A 21646-nucleotide genomic window follows, 5' to 3' on the forward strand; every position below is an offset into this window, starting at 1 on the left:
AGCTGAATGAGGAGAACTCTGAGTGCTGATTGGAGATAGGGTTACAATCTGCAGAGCTCAGTGAGGAGAACTCTGAGTGCTGATTGGAGATAGGGTTACAATCTGCAGAGCTCAGTGAGGAGAACTCTGAGAGCTGATTGGAGATAGGGTTACAATCTGCAGAGCTCAGTGAGGAGAACTCTGAGAGCTAATTGGAGATAGGGTTACACTCCGCAGAGCTCAGTGAGGACAACTCTGAGAGCTGATTGGAGATAGGGTTACAATCTGCAGAGCTCAGTGAGGAGAACTCTGAGAGCTGATTGGAGATAGGGTTACAATCTACAGAGCTCAGTGAGGAGAACTCTGAGAGCTGATTGGAGATAGGGTTACAATCCGCAGAGCTCAGTGAGGAGAACTCTGGGAGCTGATTGGAGATAGGGTTACAATCCGCAGAGCTCAGTGAGGAGAACTCTGAGAGCCGATTGGAGATAGGAGACACCCCCCCCCCCCCTCCACACAGCACACAGGAACAGAGCTGAGGCTGTCAATTTGCTGAAGCTCCCTCCCCTGTCACCATTTATCTCTTGGTGTCAGGAAAACCTTTCAAAAGGGACTCATGCTGATATCAGAGGAAGGAGGCAGCAGCAGACAGAAATGCCACTTAGTGCTCTGGACTGAGACAAGTACACACTATAGAGGGATGTGGCTTGTTCATATTTCATGTCTGAGGTTTGCAACCATTTTATTGCTATCCATTGAGACAATACCTCATTTTCCCAGCAGCATGTTTGAACCCTCACGCACACTTGACGTTTTGATAACGCAGGTAACGTTAGCTGTGTAAAGTCACGTTAACAACCTGAGTTTTTTAGCATCTTTGCATTAGCGTTTAGCAGCATTTTGCCACGATTAGCAGCGTTTTGCAGCATTTGCATTTTTAAGCATTTTTTACTAAAAAAAATTTTTTTTTTTGGTCAAAAAAGTCCAAAAACGCTGGTTTGCAGCATTTTACCACCAGCTAAAAAACTCCTCTAGAAACCCACCAGTCTCTGATTTTTTTTCCAACCAAAAAACATCCCAGCCAAAAACCGTTGATTCCAGTCTATGTGTGTATGGACACATAGGATAACATGCTGGGGGGTTTACTGGCTGTAGAAAAAACCATCAAATGCCAAAAAACAGCCGCTGTAAAAATGTCCCGTGTGCGTGAGGGCTTCAGATCATTAGCAGCAACCCATAGAGAAGCTGGAAACCTCATAGAAGCTGAGTCTATGGTAGTGATTGAGCATAAAATTCCAGTGCTGTAAGGCACCAACGCTAACCAGTAATGCAAGCATAAGGTCCTTTAGCACCCAAGACGAAAAGTCCAAAATGAACTACCTAAGCCGTATATGTTGAAGATCCTGCCCTTCTGCACCTACCTCCTTCTGAAGCGCTCAAGGAGTCCGCCATGTCTGCCTGCTCCTTGGTCCAACCCTGCAAACCATTGCCCCACCATACTGATCATTTTTTTTCTTTCCTGCATCCAAATCTCTCTTTCTCCAGCCTGCAACTGCGATGCGTACGGTTCAGAGATCCGGCAGTGCGATCACCGGACAGGAATGTGCCGATGCCGGGACGGGTTTACCGGGCAGCGGTGTGACCAGTGCGCCAGAGGCTTCCGGGACAATTACCCCAGGTGTTCGGCCTGCCACCAGTGCTTCTACCAGTGGGACGCCATCATCTCCCAGCTCCAGAAGCAGCTTCGGGTCATACAGAAGAAGGTGTCCGACCTGCAGGATGGAGTGGAAGCTCCTGAGCTCAGCAACAGCCTCATCAAAGAGCTGGAGGACAAGCTGAGGATCATTAAACAGATCATCGGGGAGGGGACCATCGAAGGGACCCGCATGCTGGAGCAGATGAATAAGCTGGTCAACAAGATAAGGCAGGTTCTCCAACCAGGGCTTTGTTCTCAGAGGATAGGTGCAGGACTCAGGGGCGGACTGACCATTTGGGAACTCGGGCACTGCCCAAGGGCCCGGGGTCAGTAGGGGGCCCCATGAGATGCCCCTGGTACCTTTCATAGGCTTTTTTGGGTGTTGAGTGTGGGCAAGGACACAGGGGCCCCATCATCCCCTATTGCCTGGGGGCCCCATGAGTTGTCAGTCCACCCATGGTGCTGGTAACCCCCCCCCACCTTCCTAGTCACCCCTTGTCTCCGCCTCTTACCTACCTCTAACCCCAGGTTCACACCTAAGCGTTTTCCGCAGCATTTTGCGGAATTGCAGTACAGTCCATTTAACATGATTTCCTATGAGACATGTTCACATCTCCGCATTTTCACCTGCTGCGTTTTTTGGAAAGGGTCAGGGACTTTTTTGAATGCCAAAAGTTGCATTTTTGGTTCTATAGACCTCAATGGAATTGCTGCAGAAAAGCATTTGGTGCATTTTTGGTGCGTTTTTGCTGTGTTTTTGATGCGTTTTGTGGTTTAAATCTACCTACCAAAAAGAGGAAAAAAAACCAAAATTCAAAATGTATCAAAAACACAGCAAAAATGCAAGTGCAAAAACGCAACACGCAACGCAAAACGCACTAGGGAAACGGATCAAACACAAACTGCATAGGTGTGAACCTAGCCTAAGCAAGGTCCCTTGGTTCCCTGGTGAGATAGATTTTCAGAGATTGCCTAAAAGTGAGCAGAGTAGGCGATAGTCTGATAAATTGGGGTAGAGAGTTCCAGAGGATGGGGGAAGCTCTGGAGAAGTCCTGGAGGCGAGCATGGGAGGAGGAGACAAGGGAGCTAGAGAGCAGGAGGTCGTGCGAGGAGCGGAGAGTACGCTTTGGGTGATATTTAGAGACAAGATTGGTGATGTAATTCGGGGCAGAGTTATAAATGCATTTGAACATGCAGTATATATATATATACATATATTTTGAAATATATTGAATACGGCCAAAATTGTAGCATTTCAAATATGTGTCAATATATTTGGGAAGAATATTTTTAAACTATATTTTTTCTTCCACGTGGGTTGGGAGGAGTTATGCAAATATCAGAATGAACGGTGGGTGTCAGTCTGGAGGATTGGCATTTACTGCCTTAGGTGATGCTGAGTCTCCATGACTGCAACTGAAATCCAGTGAGTGTAAAGGGTGGGGCTAGGGATAGTCAGGCTGGGGAGGAAAGTGCTAGATGATGCTGGACGTCTTCCAGCCAAGAATTGAGGCGGGATCTATCTGACCTGCTGCAGTTTCTAATGCACATTGTGAGAAGCTCACAGTGTGCAGTGATATCAGAGTAAGCCATTTCAGTCCAGGAGAGGAGGGGCCGGAGGTCAGATGTAATACGTAGCGATATATTCTAGTCATTGTACTCATATAACTTCCAACGTCATTCAGACTTGTCTGCGCAGAGAGACGAGTGGCGGCGGGACGGAGCGCTGAGCTATATATAGATGCCCTGAGCTCTGTTTATAATGGCGCTCTATTAATAGCGGAATGTTTATGAGGTTCCATGATAAATGACAGAATATTTTCTCCCCCCCCTTCCAGGACGGAGGTGGCCCAGCTCTCCTTCAAACTGCATTCCCAGGAGAAGAGGATGAATGACACCATGACCAAAGACCAAAGGCAAAAGGGGAAGCTGGGCAAGCTGACCGCAGAGCTCAGCCTCCTCAACGTGACCGTGGAAAAGCTGAAGACGCAGATAGAAGCCATCGCAGCCTCGGGCTTCAACGGTAACACACACACAGCGACTGTGAAAAGTAGAACCCTTTTCTCCCGACTTTCCGATCCTTGTGATCTGAGATCAGCCGTCCTAGTGTCAGGTGTCCATGGTGACACTGTACTACTTGTGGGAGGTTATGAAGATTTTTTTTTTTTTGCACTGATTGCTTTTACACCCATAAAGGCTGTAAAACAATCATTTCTCCTTCTCTCTGGCTGCATTCTTGCAGCCATTGAGAAATACTGTGATTGGTCACATCTTGTCACATGGTACAAGGCTGTTGTGAATGGCCCTGTACCATGTGATTTCTGTGATCATTCGCAGATTTCACACGTAGTAAGCAATGATGTCAGAAGTGACATCTTGCTTACTACTCTTCATGTGATCACCGATTGGCCAATCAGTGATCACATGATCAGGACCTCGCACAGAGGTCCCGTACAACGATCAGTGTACCGGATCGTGGTGCTGCGCGCTCCCAGGGAGCGTGCACAAGCAGGGAGCGGGGAGGCCACTTATAAATGGCCACCCGACCCTGCACTGCCACCGTCCGGCCGTTCATATTCAACGGCCGGATGGGAAGTGGTTAAAATCTTGAACACGGCACCACTGTGTAAAGTCACATTAAAAACGTGAGTTTTTCAGCTTTTTTTAGTGTTTTTGCATTAGCGTTTTGCCGCATTTTCCCACATTTTTTAGCGCTTTTTTTAACCAGAAAATTTTTTTCTGTAAAAAAAAGTCTAAAAACGCATTTTACCGTGTTTTGCCTCGTTTTTCAGCATTAGAGCATTTTTACAGCTAGAAAACTAGTCCTGGGTTTTTGTCCAGCCAAAAACCATTGATTCCAGTCTGTGTGTGTATGGACACATAGGATAACATGCTGGGGGGGTTTACTGGCTGTAGAAAAAAAATGTCAAAAGCCAAAAACAGCCGCTGTATAAACGCCCCGTGTGCGCGAGGACTAAACTGTTAAATGATGAAGCAATCGCTTTCTCTTTATCCAGAATGTTTTGTAAACTCGCTTCCAGGGGCGGACTGACAACTCATGGGGCCCCCGGGCAATAGGGGATCATGGGGCCCCTGTGTCCTTGCCCAACCTCAAAAAAGCCTATGAAAAAGGCACCAGGAGCATCTCATGGGGCCCCCTACTGACAACAGGACCTCGGGCAGTGCCTGAGTTTCCAAATGGTCAGTCCACCCCTGCTCGCTTCTGATTTTCATTCTAATTGGAGTTTTCATTTATCAAGGATTAGATGTACTACAGATCAGCAGTAAATGTCAGATTCAGAGTTTTTTCTCCTGGTAATTTTTCCATGCAGATAGCATTTCCAGATTGTATCAGCAACATTTCCACTTTATTAGATTTCACCCCAGAGAACCGTGACTCTGTGTTCCTGACACGGTCATAAATGGAAGCACTGTACACGCCTTTTACTAAATATAGATAATACATTGACTGCGTGTGCAGGGTGACTGTCTATATACACTCCATCATTGGGATGTTTACTGAGGGTCCAAGTGCTTGTTAGAGGATAACGCCACCTATCATTAATAACGTCACTTTAGGTTTGTACTGGAACTCTAGAGGGAATATAAAAAAATATAGCTGCAGTTTTGTGTTCATTAAAAAGTTACTACGTGTAATCCCAGGACCCTGCATTCACTATATGTGGTCTCCCCGGACCCTGCATTCACTATATCCGGTGTCCCTGGACCCTGCATTAACTATATCCGCTCTCCCCAGACCCTGCATTCTCTTTATCCGGTGTCCCCGGACCCTGCATTCACTATATCTGGTCTTCTCGGACCCTGCATTTACTATATCTGGTCTTCCCGGACCCTGCATTCACTATATCTGGTCTCCCCGGACTCTGCATTCACTATATCCAGTCTCCCCGGAGCCTGCATTCACTATATCCGGTTTCCCAGGACCCTGCATTTTCTATATCCGGTCTCCCCAGACCCTGCATTCACTATATCTGGTCTCCCCGGACCCTGCATTTTCTATATCCGGTCTCCCCAGACCCTGCATTCACTATATCTGGTCTCCCCGGACCCTGCATTTTCTATATCCGGTCTCCCCAGACCCTGCATTCACTATATCTGGTCTCCCCGGACCTTGCATTCACTATATCTGGTCTCCCCGAACCCGGCATTCACTATATCTGGTCTCCTCGGACTCTGCATTCACTATATCTGGTCTCCTCGGACCCTGCATTCACTATATCTGGTCTCCCCAGACCCTGCATTCACTATATCCTGTTTCCCCGGACCCTGCATTCACTATATCCTGTTTCCCCGGACCCTGTGTTCACTATATCTGGTCTACTCAGACCCTGCATTCACTATATCTGGTGTGCCCGGACCCTGCATTCACTATATCTGGTCTCCCCAGACCCTGCATTCACTATATCCGGTCTGCCCGGACCATGCATTCACTATATCTGGTCTACCCGGACCCTGCATTCACTATATCCGCTCTCCCCAGACCCTGCATTCACTATATCCGATCTCCCCGGACCCCGCATTCACTATATCTGGTCTCCACAGACCCTGCATTCACTATATCCGCTCTCCTCGGACCCTGCATTCACTATATCTGGTCTCCCTGGACCCTGCATTCACTATATCTGCTCTCCCCGGACCCCGCATTCACTATATCCGCTCTCCCCGTACCCTGCATTCACTATATCCGCTCTCCCCGGACCCTGCATTCACTATATCCGCTCTCCCCGGACCCTGCATTCACTATATCCACTCTCCCTGGACCCTGCATTCACTATATCCGGTCTCCCCGGACCCTGCATTCACTATATCTGGTCTCCCCGGACCCCGCATTCACTATATCCGCTCTTCCCGGACCCTGCATTTACTATATCTGCTGGAAATGCAATTATTCTAGTAAATATAAATTGCTAAATGCCTTTTTCTCATCAGCAGTATATAACAGTCTTGTGACTTCTATCAGTGTCCAGCAGAGCACTGGCTAAAGCTTGTAGGAGGAGTTTCCATTCTCCCCTGATTGTCCTATGAGGCTGCATAACCCCTGACCCTCTATCTGGACAGCTCTGATTGGCCCTGTGCTGATCACATGCACCCTCCCAAAGAAAAAAGAGACTTTGATGTGTTTCACCCCACTAGGCTTAATTGTAGAGTAGGCCTGATGGAGTGAAACGCGTCAGCAGGAGGTCTCCAGTAGGGACTATCATTGCCATTGGTATGCTGCTGTAGCCTCTTCAGCAGGGCATTCAAAGCATGAATGGCTCCCATTGGGCATTACACCCAACTGAGATGGTGGGATTTTTATGCTTTGGAGCAGTGGGTGGTTCTTCCCTTCTCATATTGTATATAACGATTGAGGTTGAGCTGAATCCACTAAAATCTTTTTGCTGTTACAATGGGGGTGACATGAAACACAGATAAACGCGGTTAGAGATGCAATTCTTCTACTTCAGCCATCTTCCATATTTGTTTGAGACGCAGATGTATAAGTAAAGGCCCTACTGAGCGCCCACCAGAGCTGGTATACGAGACTCAGATCAGATTACTAAAAGAAAATGTGTCAGTCTTACCAAATACCTTATACAGGCGTACCTCGGTTTACGAACGCCTCGGTTAACGTCATTTTCCGTTTACGAATGAAAATCCATTGAAAATAATGCCTCGGTTTACGAATTTTTTTCGCAATACGAACAGATTAATTGGTTTTCAATGCATTGACGAATTTTTTTTCAATCACGTCCCTGTAAAGTGTTTATGCCTGTAAAGTACACTTTATAAAAAGTTTTGAACAGATAAATGACTTTTTTTTGGACTTTTTTGGACCTCCGGAACGGATTATTTGGTTTTCAGTGCATTTACGAATTAATTTTTAATCATGTTGCTGTACAGTATTTATGCCTTTAAAGTGCACTTTATAAAGAGTTTTGAACAGATAAGACTTTTTTAGACTTTTTTTCTGACCTCCGGAAAGGATTAATTGGTTTTCAATGCATTTCGAATTTTTTTCGCAATACAAACGGATTAATTGGTTTTCAATGCATTTACAAATTAATTTTTAATCGCGTCCCTGTACAGTATTTATGCCTTTAAAGTGCACTTTATAAAGAGTTTTGAACAGATAAAACTTTTTTTAGACTTTTTTTCGGACCTCTGGAACGGATTAATTGGTTTTTTAATGCATTTCCATTTTTTTTCGCAATACAAACGGATTAATTGGTTTTCAATGCATTTATGAATTTTTTTTCAATCACGTCCCTGTACAGTATTTATGCCTTTAAAGTGCACTTTATAAAGAGTTTTGAACAGATAAAAGACTTTTTTTGGACCGCCGGAACGGATTATTTGGTTTTCAGTGCATTTACGAATTAATTTTTAATCATGTCGCTGTACAGTATTTATGCCTTTAAAGTGCACTTTATAAAGAGTTTTGAACAGATAAAACTTTTTTTAGACTTTTTTTCAGACCTCTGGAACGGATTAATTGGTTTTTAATGCATTTCGATTTTTTTTCGCAATACAAACGGATTAATTGGTTTTCAATGCATTTATGAATTTTTTTTCAATCATGTCCCTGTACAGTATTTATGCCTTTAAAGTGCACTTTATAAAGAGTTTTGAACAGGTAAATGACTTTTTTTTGGACTTTTTTGGACCTCCGGAACGGAATATTTGGTTTTCAGTGCATTTACGAATTAGTTTATAATCATGTCCCTGTACAGTATTTATTCCTTTAAAGTGCACTTTATAAAGAGTTTTGAACAGAAGACTTTTTTTAGACTTTTTTTCGGACCTCTGGAATGGATTAATTAGTTTTCAATGCATTTACAAATTTTTTTCGCAATAGGAACGGATTCATTGGTTTTCAATGCATTTATGGATTTTTTTTCTATCATGTCCGTGTACAGTATTTATGCCTTTAAAGTGCACTTTATAAAGAGTTTTGAACAGATAAAAGACTTTTTTTGGACCTCCAGAACGGATTATTTGGTTTTCAGTGCATTTACGAATTAATTTTTAATCATGTTGCTGTACAGTATTTATGCCTTTAAAGTGCACTTTATGAAGCGTTTTGAACAGAAGTCTTTTTTTAGACTTGTTTCGGACCTCCGGAATGGATTAATTGGTTTTCAATGCATTTACTAATTTTTTTCACATTACGAATGGATTAATTGGTTTTCAATGCATTTACTAATTTTTTTTAATCATGTCCCTGTACAATATTTTTGCCTTAAAAGTGCACTTTATAAATAGTTTTGAACAGATAAAAGACTTTTTTTGGACTTTTTTCTGACCTCCGGAACGGATTAATTGGTTTTCAATGCATTTTGAATTTTTTTCACAATACAAACGGATTAATTGCTTTTCAATGCATTTACGAATTAATTTTTAATCATGTCCCTGTACAATATTTTTGCCTTAAAAGTGCACTTTATAAATAGTTTTGAACAGATAAAACTTTTTCTGACTTTTTTTCTGACCTCCAGAATGCATTAATTGGTTTTCAATGTATTTCCAAATGTTTTTCCCAATACAAATGGATTAATTGGTTTTCAACGCATTTACGAATTAATATTTAATCACGTCCCTGTACAGTATTTATGCCTTTAAAGTGCACTTTATAAAGAGTTTTGAACAGATAAAACTTTTTCTGACTTTTTTTCTGACCTCCAGAATGCATTAATTGGTTTTCAATGTATTTCCAAATTTTTTTCTCAGTACAAACGGATTAATTGGTTTTCAACGCATTTACGAATTAATATTTAATCACGTCCCTGTACAGTATTTATGCCTTTAAAGTGCACTTTATAAAGAGTTTTGAACAGATAAGACTTTTTTTGGACTTTTTTCGGACTTCCAGAACGGATTAATTGGTTTTCAATGCATTTACGAATCTGTTTTGCAATATGAACGGATTATTATTATTATACAGGATTTATATATTATTATTATTATTATACAGGATTTATGGCACCAACAGTTTGCTCAGCACTTTACAATATAAAGGGAGACAATACAGCAACAATACAGTTTAATACAAGAGGTATAGGAGGGCCCTGATCCTGGGAGCTTACAATCTAGGAGGATTGATTGGTCTTCAGTGCATTTACGAATTAATTTGGAATCATGTCCCTGTACAGTATTTATGCCTTTAAAGTGCACTTTATAAAGAGTTTTGAACAGATAAAAGACTTTTTTTTTTTTTACTTTTTTCTGACCTCCGGAACGGATTAATTGGTTTTCATTGCATTTCTGCGGGAAACCTTGTTTCGGTTTACAAATTTTTCACAATATGAAAGGTCCCGCAGAACGAATTAAATTCGTAAACCGAGGTACGCCTGTAATGCTTCCAGTTTCCTGACTTGACTGGTGTCATTTTTTTTTTTCAGAGACATACGGGAGCATCCTGAAGGCCTACTTAGATTCCACAGCTGCCGAGAGACTTGCCAATGACTCTGTATATGGACCTGATAGTCCCGTTAGCCACTCAAAGGAAACACGAGATGAGACAGAGAGGCTTCTGAAAGAAAAACTGGACAGCTACCGAAGGAACATGACTGCCCATCGGTCCTCATTGAAAGAACTGCAGAGGAAGGCCAAGGATCTTAACGTCTTTAAAATCAATGAGAAGGTACTAAGAATACCAATGAAATAATTACATTAAAGCCTAAATAGAGTCCCATAAATGATATGAAGTCCAGTAGACTCCATACTACAACCTCCAATTGCGTAGACTTCCCTCCACATTGCTGTGGCAGTGGCAGGGGCGGACTGACCATTTGGAAACTCGGGCACTGCTCGGGGGCCCGGGGTCTGTAGGGGGCCACATGAGATGCCCCTGGTACCTTTTTCATAGGCTTTTTTGAGTTTGGGCAAGGACACAGGGGCCCCATGATCCCCTATTGCCCGGGGGCCCCAGGAGTTGTCAGTCCGCCCCTGGGCAGTGGTATTTGTTTGTAGCACTACCCCCATAGGATCTGCTAAGTTTTGGGTCCCCATATAGTCCTGCACAGCCAGGCAACATGTATTTCCCACACAGACTTGCATCCAGGAGGTAGTAATCAGTCCTTGAGCTTGGTTTTGTGATTTTATTAAGGGGTGTATGGGATGCCAAAAGGGAACAACAACTGAGGACAATCTTCCTAGGACTATGTACAACAGCAATAATTATCTTCTTGGAGAGCTATCCAGCATCTCTTGGTGTACCACCCCAGACCTCCTCTATCCAGCTGTCTGAAGGAATCTCTGGGCAGGGGATCCAGTGTCTGTCACTTTAAATAGAAAACAGTTCCAAGTAGCAAGCAAATCCAGTTTCCCACTAGAGTGTTCCTTTCCCTTTCTGGCATGGGGGTGTAGGTCTACTCACTCAGTCCTCTGTCTCTGATCTGATGGGTCAGAGGATGCTCTCAGGTCTTCCACTGGGCTGCTCCTTCCCTGCTGCACAGATGGTCCTCGCTCTGGGGGCTGATGAAGTCCTGAGCTTTCTTCCTTTTCAGCTCCTCTGCTTGTAGGTCAACCCCTTCCCATTTGGGCCCCCTCCCATGTTCCTGCTCTCCAGCCTCTCACTTCATCTTCCACCCAAATTCTCCATCTGCTGAGCAGGATCTCTCACATTTAAGGGCTGCCCTGGCCCCATGCAAGCTTCCTGCTTGGGGATTGGCCAGGGTTCCCTAAGTGTGCAGGCCAGCCCCTCCTCACCCCCACTGCTTCTAGAATCTTCTCCAATATCTCTAGAGCAGGGTTAGGAATCAGGCAACTGACCTGCAGAGCCTCTCAGCCCTGACCTCAATTTAACCCAGATATTACACCTGGGCTGCTACTCAGCCCTTCTTACTAAAAATTAAACTCTAGCTCCCCCTAGCTACCTAGGAGGGTACTACATGTGATTGGAGTCTAAATATTAATGGGCACCAGAATTAAGCTTCATACACACCATGAGAATACCGGACAAATGATCGTCCGTTTTTTTTTTTATTACATGCTAGTCTCATATCGAAAATGAAGACGCTACTAAAGTTGTGGCAGAAGCCATCGGAGGTGAGCTAAGCCTAGGAGGATAGCGGGTCATGGAGTTGACTGGAGGAGGAGGGGGACGGACAATGATCGGGGTGAGGGGAGCGGATGCTGAATGATCGTGTGAGACTCCTCAACGTCATGAATGATCCTTGAGCTGAGGGGAGGAGCGGCAGAGGGGGAGGAAGATAGGACAGAGGAAAATGCCGGGTGTCATGGGCTAGTGTAGCAGCTGAGCTGCTGCTCATTTCAGTGTTCCTCTCAGACTCAGTCTCGTTCTGCAAGTTGGGTGGCAGCTGCTGATCACTGTGGAGTTTTGTAACTCTGTCTCTTTTTTTTTGTTGTTTCTCTTTCTGATTGGTTAATACAGTTTATTTATATTTGGTTAGTATATATTTTGTCTTTAATATTGGTGTTGGAGGCATCTTATGGCACTTATTTTTGCAAATTAAAAGAATTTTAGCGGTTTCATGTTTTGTTGATCTAATATTTTCTAAATAATAAAATGTGTTAATTTTTTTTTTTTTTTGGGGGGCGGAAGTAGCTGGTCTTGCCTATGGCTCAAAATAGTCTAGCACCGGCCCTGGTCTGGAGGAGGACCAGAGATGGGTTGAAGGCAACTGCAGGAGCCTGATGAATGCCTAGACTAGGGAAGGCGTAGACGAGGGGGTGCTGCAGCTGCACAGAAAGGCACAGAATCTGTAGAAGGAATTCTCTCTTCCTCTCTGTTGCCGACTGCTGAAACAAGGTAGGGGAAGAAACGAGGGGGGTGTCCGTAGCTGCAGGAGAGGTGTGACCAGGGGCGGACTGACCATTTTGGAACTCGGGCACTACCCAAGAGCCCTGGGTCAGTAGGGGGCCCCATGAGATGCCCCTGGTACCTTTCATAGGCTTTTTTGGGTGTGGTTTGAGTGTGGGTGAGGACACAGGGGCCCCATGATCCCCTATTGCCTGGGGGCCCCTTGAGTTGTCAGTCCGCCCCTGGGTGCTACGATCATATGAAATAGCCTGGCGGGCCAGATTCGGCCTTGTGTATGACACATGTGGTCTAGACTTTTTGATGGTAGCTAAAGACCTCTCTTAAGCAAGCAAACCTGTGGAAATGCTGCAGAGGAATGGCAATACTCTCATTTGAAGATTCCAGCACCCGCCAAGGAGAATGCTGCTAGTAAATTGTACCATCTGTTTCATGACAAGATCTCCTGAGGAAGTCATTTGTGACGAAACGCGCCACGTGGAGGTTGACATGAGATGCTGGGGGCACCTGGAATTACCAGGATGTTGCACCTGCATGAAACTGATATTTTACCTATTTCAGAGCTATTTATTATTATTGTAGGATTACTCGATTGAGCCAAGGTTGCAATCTCCCATATTCAAAAAAGGTGTGTTTACATTCAGTTTTGTTTTGAACCCCGTGTGTATACCACTTCTACTCCTTCACTGCTGCCATTCTGCTGTAAGTTTTAGACTTTTCACTTCTCAGATTTATTTTGGTTACCATTTACATATCCATTAGACAAAGTCAGATGCATTCCAGACCAATTTGCCCTGTTTTTGGTGAACGCATTGGTTGCATTTTCTTGAACAGTTATCCTCCTAACAAAGTAACAGACTTGAAAGGGCTCACATAATCAGTGCTCTAGAAAAGTCGCAGGTGTTGCATTATATGACTCATTTATGGGTTTCCTCTTCTATAAGATTTGTGGAGCACCAGGGGACAAGCCTTGTGACCAGGCTCCATGTGGTGGAGCCAACTGCAAGGACGACCAGGGCAAGAGGAAGTGTGGTGGCGAGAACTGTAATGGAGCCCTGCCAATCTCAGCAAAGGCCCTCGTATCTGCCCAGAATGTCAGGATGGACCTGGAAAACATGGCTACTCAGCTGAATGACATATCTGAGAAGGTAGGTGCACCATAACCTGGGAGGAGGGAGCCAAACAATATACAGTAGGTGTGAGTTTGTCTAAATATGATCACATGGGGTAGAGTTTGGCAAGCTGGGGTATTACTATCTTGAATTTAGGTCTTAAAAGTTGTGTCTGTTTTGCATGCTCTGTGTTGAGGCCTCAAAGTTGGACTTTTTTGGAGGATGTGCTCATTCCTAAAAAAAACTTATAGGAAAAAAAGTTTGTTTAATGGATTCATTTTGCAAAGAAGAAGGGGCTTCTCAAGAATCCAAATGGATGCCTAATTTTCTTAACTCCGACAGAAAACAGCATTGAGAGTCACAGATAGATTTTACATCATTGTTTTGCTTTGTATCTATTAAGGTTCTTTGCAGTAAAAGCAAGGAAGCTTAAAAACCTCTATAGTGTAATAATTCATGGCATACAAACAAAACAGTGAATGGCATACAAAGCATTCACAAAATATTCCTGCAATATACATGTGCATAAGCTATCTATCCTTCCTAGCAAATTAGCATGGATAATGTATGCAAGAGGGATTCATTAAACTTGGGTTATAGTGTATTTTTGGTGATAGGCCCAGGTAAAGCTTTCTTCTTCCAGTCTTCCTGCTGTTATCTCCAGGTCTCCTTGTAGACTACTCCTTGCTTCTTAGAGTCCTGCAAAAAACTACTGCTGCTTCCTTTGTTTAGCACATGGCTGTGTTCAAGTTCTCCCCCTACTTCCTGTTCTTAGCTTCATGAACCAGTCCAACAAGTTTATTAGCGTATGAATAGGGGAAGCAAAGCTTCTACATATATTTATGCTATAAAAATAATTAAAATAGTCATAGCAACACAATCATCTAGTTTATTACCCCATGGACCCCAATGCCATCCTGCAAAAAGGAAAATGATTTACACCATCTCATTAAACCATTAAACGGGCAACATCTCCCTAAATGCTTTTTTCAGCTAGAGGAGAAAAAAGCCATCAAAAGTAATTTAGATCTTATATTCTATATCAAAACATTTGGCTTTCCCATTCAGCTGCTGAAGTTCAATTATTAACACAATTTAGTAAACGTTCACGTTTATACCATCCTGATCAGCTTTCTTGAGTCTCAAACAAGAGATGGAAAAGTAGGTCTAAAGAAAGGTAAAATATACAATGCTTGTTCTGTATGAAAACGTAAGGTCTTTGGATGGTAAATATGGGAAAGGAGCAGTTTTAGTTGCCCTCCCCTCAACCTCCTGCGCCCAGGAGCAGTTGTCACATCTACACCCCCAGTAGTTACACTTTATTTCCTATCCTTTTATACATGCAAATTTCAAGCTAAATTTGCAAAAATGAAATAATGCGACTTCAATAATACTCTGTGTATTGTATAAACCATTTCTAGATTCAAGAAGTCCAAAACGTTGCCCAAGAAGCCAAGGTGCAAAGTGAATCCACCTTGAACAAAGCCAAGGACACCAAGCGGAAAATTGAAGACTCTACTGAAAAACTACGAGCTTTCATTAAGAAGATTAAAGATTTCCTAACTGGTAAGGTCGATAGTGATGTATTAGCATTTTAAAAAGATAGAAATAAACTGAAAACACATAGGATTCTTAGTTTCAGAAAATATATTTTTTCCTGGCTTTTCTTTACAGCATTGTTGAACAGCCAATTTCTGCAGTTTGCAATTCTTCTCTTCTCCCTGCTTCCCTACCCCTTCCCTGCCCTTTCCACATCTTCTCTTCCCCAGTTTGCTCTTCCATTCTCTTTTCCTTTCCTTTCTCCTTTCCTTTCCTTTCCTTTCCCCTTTCCTTTCTTTTCTCTTTTCCTTTCCTTTTCTTTCCTTTCCTTTTCTTTCCCATTTCCTTTCCTATCTTTTCTCCTTTCCTTTCCCCTTTCCTCTCCTTTCTCCTTTCCTTCCCATTCTCCTTTCCTTCCCATTCTCCTTTCTTTTCCTTTCTCCTTTCCTTTCTCCTTTTCTTTCCTTTCCCCATTTCTCCTTTCCTTGTTCCCTTTCTATTTCCTTTTCTTTTTTCTTTCACTTCTCCCTTTTTCCTTTCCTTTTCCTTTTGTCTCTTACAGTGGTTTTTACTGTGGGCCATTTCCGCTCTCCTCTTTTTTGCTCAGTGATTGGCTGAAAGGTGACAGTGGCGTTTGTTGCATAAAGCTGCCAATTTAGAAGACAGCAAGAAGGCAAAGAGTTCTGCCAATTTTATAATAGAGTTATAGTTTGTCACAACTTACACCTGTTCTCAGAGACCAGTGAGCTGAAGGCAAGACAATCTTACAGCTTTGATAGTAGTAGAAAGTCACATTTACTTGCCCGCCAATGATATCGGAAAATTGTGATTTTTAAATCTGTTTCTATGCCCTGTCCACAGAGGAAGGAGCTGACCCAGAGAGCATTGAACTGGTAGCAAGGCAAGTGCTGAACATCTCACTCCCGGCCAGTTCTGGAGATATTGCTGCTCTAATCAACCAGATCACAGAGAGTATTGGTAACCTCAGTGGGGTGGACATGATCCTCAACGTTACATCGGAGAGTGTTAATGCTGCCAAGCTACTCCTGGAAAAGGCTATGGAGGCCAGGTAAGGAACTTGTGGAAATCTGTCACAGAGAGTATTAGTAACCTCATTGGGATGGACATGATCCTCAACATTACATCGGAGAGTGTAAATGTTGCCAAGCTACTCCTGGAAAAGGCTATGGAGGCCAGGTAAGGAACTCGTGGAAATCTGTACCCACCTCGAGGCAGTTCCTCTTGCCTGGTTACTTTTATAGCTGGAGGTTTTTGCTTTCAGAAAAGCCACTTTCTCCTTTTGAACTGATAGTCCAAATAACAGGTTGGCCAAGAAAATGGCTACTAAATTATTTCAGGAGTTGGCCCAACCGTAGAAAGGTTAAATCTGTGATCACTAATTGATGTTTGGAAGGTTTGTCTAAAGTGTTCATTATTTTTGCAGATGGGTTAATTATAAAATACACGGGGAGAAAGATGCAAAGCTTTGTGTGTAAATTCCAGATGTGTTCACAGAAAACCTCTGGGCTGTTAGAGCAAAACCCGCTTATTATTTTACAGATGTCACGGAGCTCTTGTAGTTAGGAAAATATGTGATGATAATGGGAGCCGCTCACGCAGCTTGTTTGCAAATTCCCATTTTGGTCATCACAACTCCAGAACAGAAAAGGCCTCTCTGAATCCACGCTACCATGATATTTTTTCACACAAGATTCACACAACGTTTATTCAGCAATGACACATTTCTCAAACAAATTCAATTTCGAAATTGTGTGACTTTTGCATGAAAGTGGTGAGAATCTTATGTAAAAACATTTAAAAATTCTCTAAATGTGTGAGTTCCAGAAGTATTCAGATGAAGAGAAAGGAGCGCCCAGAGTCCAGAGTAACACCACATTCGATGGAAGGGTTACATTCTTTTATTGAAGATAATGGATATACAAGTTAAGCCAATGCATTTTGGGGGAATTGGCTCCCCCTTCTTCAGGGCTTTAGGTGTCACCTTCTTCAGGACTTAGGGTACATGTCAGACATGTGCGGTTCGTTTCATTCCAAATTTGTGGAATTCGGACACATTTTTCGTTATTTGAAGACTCTGATGTATCTGAATTTAATTTTCCAATTAGAATTAATCTAACTTCCCAATTACAAAAGCAATGAATTTAAACGAATCGGAGATAACAAAAATTACAACCTAAATTCAAATTGAATTCGAATCAAATTTGAAAACTAAATTGAATTTGAAAACAAGAGAATAAAATAGAATAGAAAACAAAGGAATAGAATGGATTAGAACAGAAAAGAATAGAATAGAAAATAAAAGAATAGAATAGCATGGAATAAAACAGCCTTTTTCATCCTTTTCAACACAGAGGTACTCTTGAAATAACTTTCCGGCCTCAGGGAACCCCTGCTAAAAATTACTATATCTACAACTCATGATACATTAGTGTGATGGTCAATGGGAAGAATGTTCCTTACACTTGTGGTCATTGGGAAGAATTACCATGTTGCACATGGCTAAAAAGATCAATGGTGTCAGTGGGAACTTATCTGAAAGGCACAAATTTCTCATTGCTCAAGGAACCCCCAGTAACCTCTGGAGGATCCCTGATTGGGAAACCCTAGAGTAGAAGAATCAATAGAGTAAAATAGAATAAAATAGAATATAACCATCTTCCGAAATTCAAATTTAGAAAAGAAAAAATTAGAATGCCGATTTGTTACTTTTTGATTCGGTCAAACTGGATTAAATTCGACCGAATTCGAAATATTTGGATCAAATTAAAAAACGAATAAACAAAACTAAATGGGTTCCTAAAGTGAACCATTCCAGCACGGTCCCCGACTCCAACTAATCACTGAATGTGTGTGATAGATAGCAGGGAGGAGTGAAATAGGGAGTATGCAGCAATTTTTTTTCCAATTTGGCAAAATCCAATGAAGTCAACGGAAGAGGCAAAATTAAAGGGGAGGGGGCTTTAAGGGTGCAATGGGCTTTAAATCCGACCTTCACACTAAAGGACATATTGTGCTGCATTAGCTTTTCCCTCCTCCTTCTCCTACGAATTAAATTTTTTAAGTGATTTATTTGTTCTGCAAAGTAGCGCTTCTGCAATTCTCACCTAGGCAAGAACTTGCTGTTGCACACATGTGCCATAGGTCTCGGGTCCCCAGAGAGCCCTGTGACACATCCAGGGCTGTGGATAAGCGGGGACCACCAGTCCTCTTGAACGGGGCCCAGGCCAGCAGGGGGGCTGAGGCAGCTGGGTGAATCGAATGTGGGTAGGGAGGGGGATCGGTATGGCGGGAGGGGCAACTACTGGAATCAATCCCCTGTATCGCTCTCTCTGCAGCAACTGAAAGCTGGCTTCTTCTCCTCACCCTCCTGCTGGCTTTCAGCTGCTGCAGAGAGAGCCATACAGGGGATCGGTTCCAGTAACTGCCTTCCTTGCCACACCCATCACCCTGCATGTGCACCATCCGTTTCACCCTGCCAGTTTCCCCTGTGTGCACCCACCCCCGTAGTGCTCCCGACTTCCCTCCTCTCCTTCCCACCAGCAGTTGCAAGCACACAATAGGGTCCTTCAGGATGGAGAGTAGTGGAAGGATCCTCTAAATAACGAACATTTACCATCCCCTTCCTTTCTTGAATGAACACAATGAGTGATGGATACTAATCACTCACTGTATTCAATCATAAATAAAGCATAGTAAACTTTTTTTTTTGGGGTGGGGGCCCTGTCAAGTTAGCTGTATGGTTTCTAACAGCAGCCTTGGACACATATGCTCATGCACTGGTTTTCCTGACCATCTGCACACATGTTGGGTTTCCCGCATGAGCAAAGACTGCTACCAGGGAAGTCAGAAACCTTCCCTGTCTTTACACGTGCACAGAAAATCACGTGCACAGATATGCCAATGGGCTCTGCCAAGAACCAAAGCCCATGGGCACATCTGAACATGTCCCATAATGGTGGCACCCAAGGGAGTGTTGAAGCCACCGGGTAGGCATACTGAATATCGGTTGTGATAGCTCCTTTCATAGTTATATTGTTCTTGTACCAAAAAAAGGGTTCTCATTCTCCTAATTTTATGTTTTAACAAAAAGAGAAAATGAAAAGTTCCAAAATGACAGTACACAAATAGATTCTCTTTCCTTCATGTCCCAGAGACGCATCAAACAGTTAGAGGAAATCTCTAAAAATGAGAGATTTCCTCACTTGGACAGTTGTCCCCTAAAACCAGCGGCCCCATTAGATGATATGACCTTACCACTTGTTCTAGGGGCCACTTGAACATTTTGGATTTCCCCTCACCATCCAATACTAAAAAAAGGTTTTACCTAGAGATACACTTCAAGTACCCTCCCCTCCCCCCCCCCCAAAAATAATAAAAAAGGAAAAAAAAGATCAACATTGTGAAAATGTTGTCATCTGAACAGAAAGTATGGACAAATCTAATATAGCTCTAGATAATATTAAAACCCAACAGGGGTTCTAATCCTTCCCACTCTATCAAAGCTGAAAAAATTAGACATACACTTTAAAATGGTTGTAAACCCTTCCATATACCCAATGAAGTGACTGGCCTCAGGTGATACACAGGGATTGAACAAATCCTCCTACATAAGTTGTACCTGTTTATCTGCAGCCATCTTTCCCCTACATCCATTCAAAGTGAAGAATGTACACAAGATCTCTCAGCTCTGAAAAGCAGGGGGCAGGGAGCTGAAGTTACATCAGTGAGGAGAGCTCTGAGAGCTGATTGGTGCAAAGGGACACACCCACTCTTCACACAGCACACAGGAACAGAGCTGAGATTGTCAATCTGCTGGAGGTCCCTCCCCTGTCACCATTTTTCTCTTGGTGTCAGGAAACCTCGTTAGAAGTGACTCATGCTGATAGCAGAGGAACGAAACAGCAGACAGAAATGACACTTAGAGCTCTTAATTGAGAGAAGTACACACTATAGAGGGATATGCTTTATTCATATTTAATTTCTGAGGTTTACAACCACTTTAAATTTGTCTATAATCTATATCCATTGACCTCAGCAGCACCTCGCTTTATAACTGTATCCATATTTCATCCATATGCACAAATCGCTTTGTGCTTAACCAACGTCATGTCAAGATATGTCGTTCCTCGGCTCATACTCATTACCAATTGGGCTTTGAAGTGAAAAGGAATCCAATAAAAATGTCTTCATTCTTCTTTCATGCAGAGAGAGGGCTGACGGGGTGAGCGGAAACATTGCCGAAACAAAATCTCTGCTGGACGAGGCTGGGAACAAAGCGAAAGTGGCAGAGAAAGCGCTCAATGCCACCAAACAAAGCATCAGAAGGTTGAAGAACACCATGGACAATGTAAGGACTCCTGATCATTAGATTATTAACCATTTCTTATGTAATCCCGGAAATATTACAAATGTACAAAAGTTAGAAGGTTCAACCAATTTTACTTTAATCTGAGTTTTATCTACTTATGCCATTGCCAGGTTGAGCTGGACACTCATTCAGAAAGCTGAGGAAAAAGTGTTTGGTTAATTTTTGCCATCTGCGTCATCAGAGGTGTCGCTATGGCAGAGCAGACCACACCCAGGTGACACCCACCAGAGGGGTGACACCACTCCACCAACAGGGATCACAACTGCAACTCCACCCCTGCTCCAGGGGGCCCGTGCGGCCCCCTGTCACATTATTCCCTGTCACACTCACGCGCACCATATGGCTCCTTTCAGTCTTCAATCCTGGTCCCTGGGCTGGGGTGTCTGTTGTGCTTCATGAAGCCACTGGACTGCCCCACCCCCCCCTTCCGTGTGGCTTATCTTTGGGTTATTGAAGGATAAGGATAAAGGCGGCGCGGCAGTGAATGGAAAGAGACATCCGGTAGCAAGAGAATGAATTTGGGCACATCCGGTGTATGTGCGGCAACACCTCTGCCTGCCATAGTGACCACTGCCAGAAAGGCCACAGCCGCGGTGAGTCCTCCTATAGAAGCCCGTCTGCTGACTGTCTTGTGTTTCCATCCCCCCCGCCCCCTCTTCACCCTCCCCAACTCTGCTCACCCCCCCTTCTCCATCCTCCCCAACTCTGCTCACCCCCCCCCCAACTCTGTTCACTCCCCCTTCCCCCTTCCCCCCAACTCTGCTCAACCCCCCCTCTTCTCTATTCCCCCCAACTCTGCTCCCACCCTCTCTTCACCACCCCCCCAATCTCTGCTTACCCTCCCTTCTCCATCCTCCCAACTCTGTTCACCCCTCCTTCTCCATCCTCCCCAACTCTGCTCACCCCCCAGGGACAGACTGAAAACTCTTGGAGCCCCCGGGCAATAGGGGATCATGGGGCCCCTGTGTCTTTGCTCAGACTCAAAAAAGCCTATAAAAAAGGTACCGGAGGCATTTTATGGGGCCCCCTGCTGACCCCGGGTCCTAGGGCAGTGCCCGAGTGCTCTAATGGTCAGTCCACCCCTGTGACACCCTCCCTTCTCCATCCCCTCTGTTCCCGCCCCCTCTTCACCACCGCCCCAACTCTGT

The 21646-nt window shown here is 43.7% G+C and overlaps 1 protein-coding gene across 2 annotated transcripts in view; it reads left to right on the forward strand.

Annotated features, from left to right (window-relative positions):
• LOC149451429 (laminin subunit beta-1-like) overlaps positions 1 to 21646 on the forward strand; it is a 176945-nt gene that overhangs the window by 137954 nt on the left and 17345 nt on the right. For both annotated transcript variants that reach the window (XM_089690710.1, XM_089690709.1), the window contains exons 26-32: positions 1525 to 1903; positions 3514 to 3698; positions 10078 to 10319; positions 13403 to 13606; positions 14992 to 15136; positions 15971 to 16178; positions 20336 to 20477. In XM_089690710.1, coding sequence (XP_089546836.1) covers positions 1525 to 1903; positions 3514 to 3698; positions 10078 to 10319; positions 13403 to 13606; positions 14992 to 15136; positions 15971 to 16178; positions 20336 to 20477 — 1505 coding nt within the window. The remainder of the gene's footprint in view (positions 1 to 1524; positions 1904 to 3513; positions 3699 to 10077; positions 10320 to 13402; positions 13607 to 14991; positions 15137 to 15970; positions 16179 to 20335; positions 20478 to 21646) is intronic.

This window comes from Staurois parvus, unplaced genomic scaffold (assembly GCF_062004578.1).
Source record: "Staurois parvus isolate SC_StPar_1 unplaced genomic scaffold, SC_StPar_1.0 ptg000540l, whole genome shotgun sequence".
Lineage (NCBI taxonomy): Eukaryota > Metazoa > Chordata > Amphibia > Anura > Ranidae > Staurois > Staurois parvus.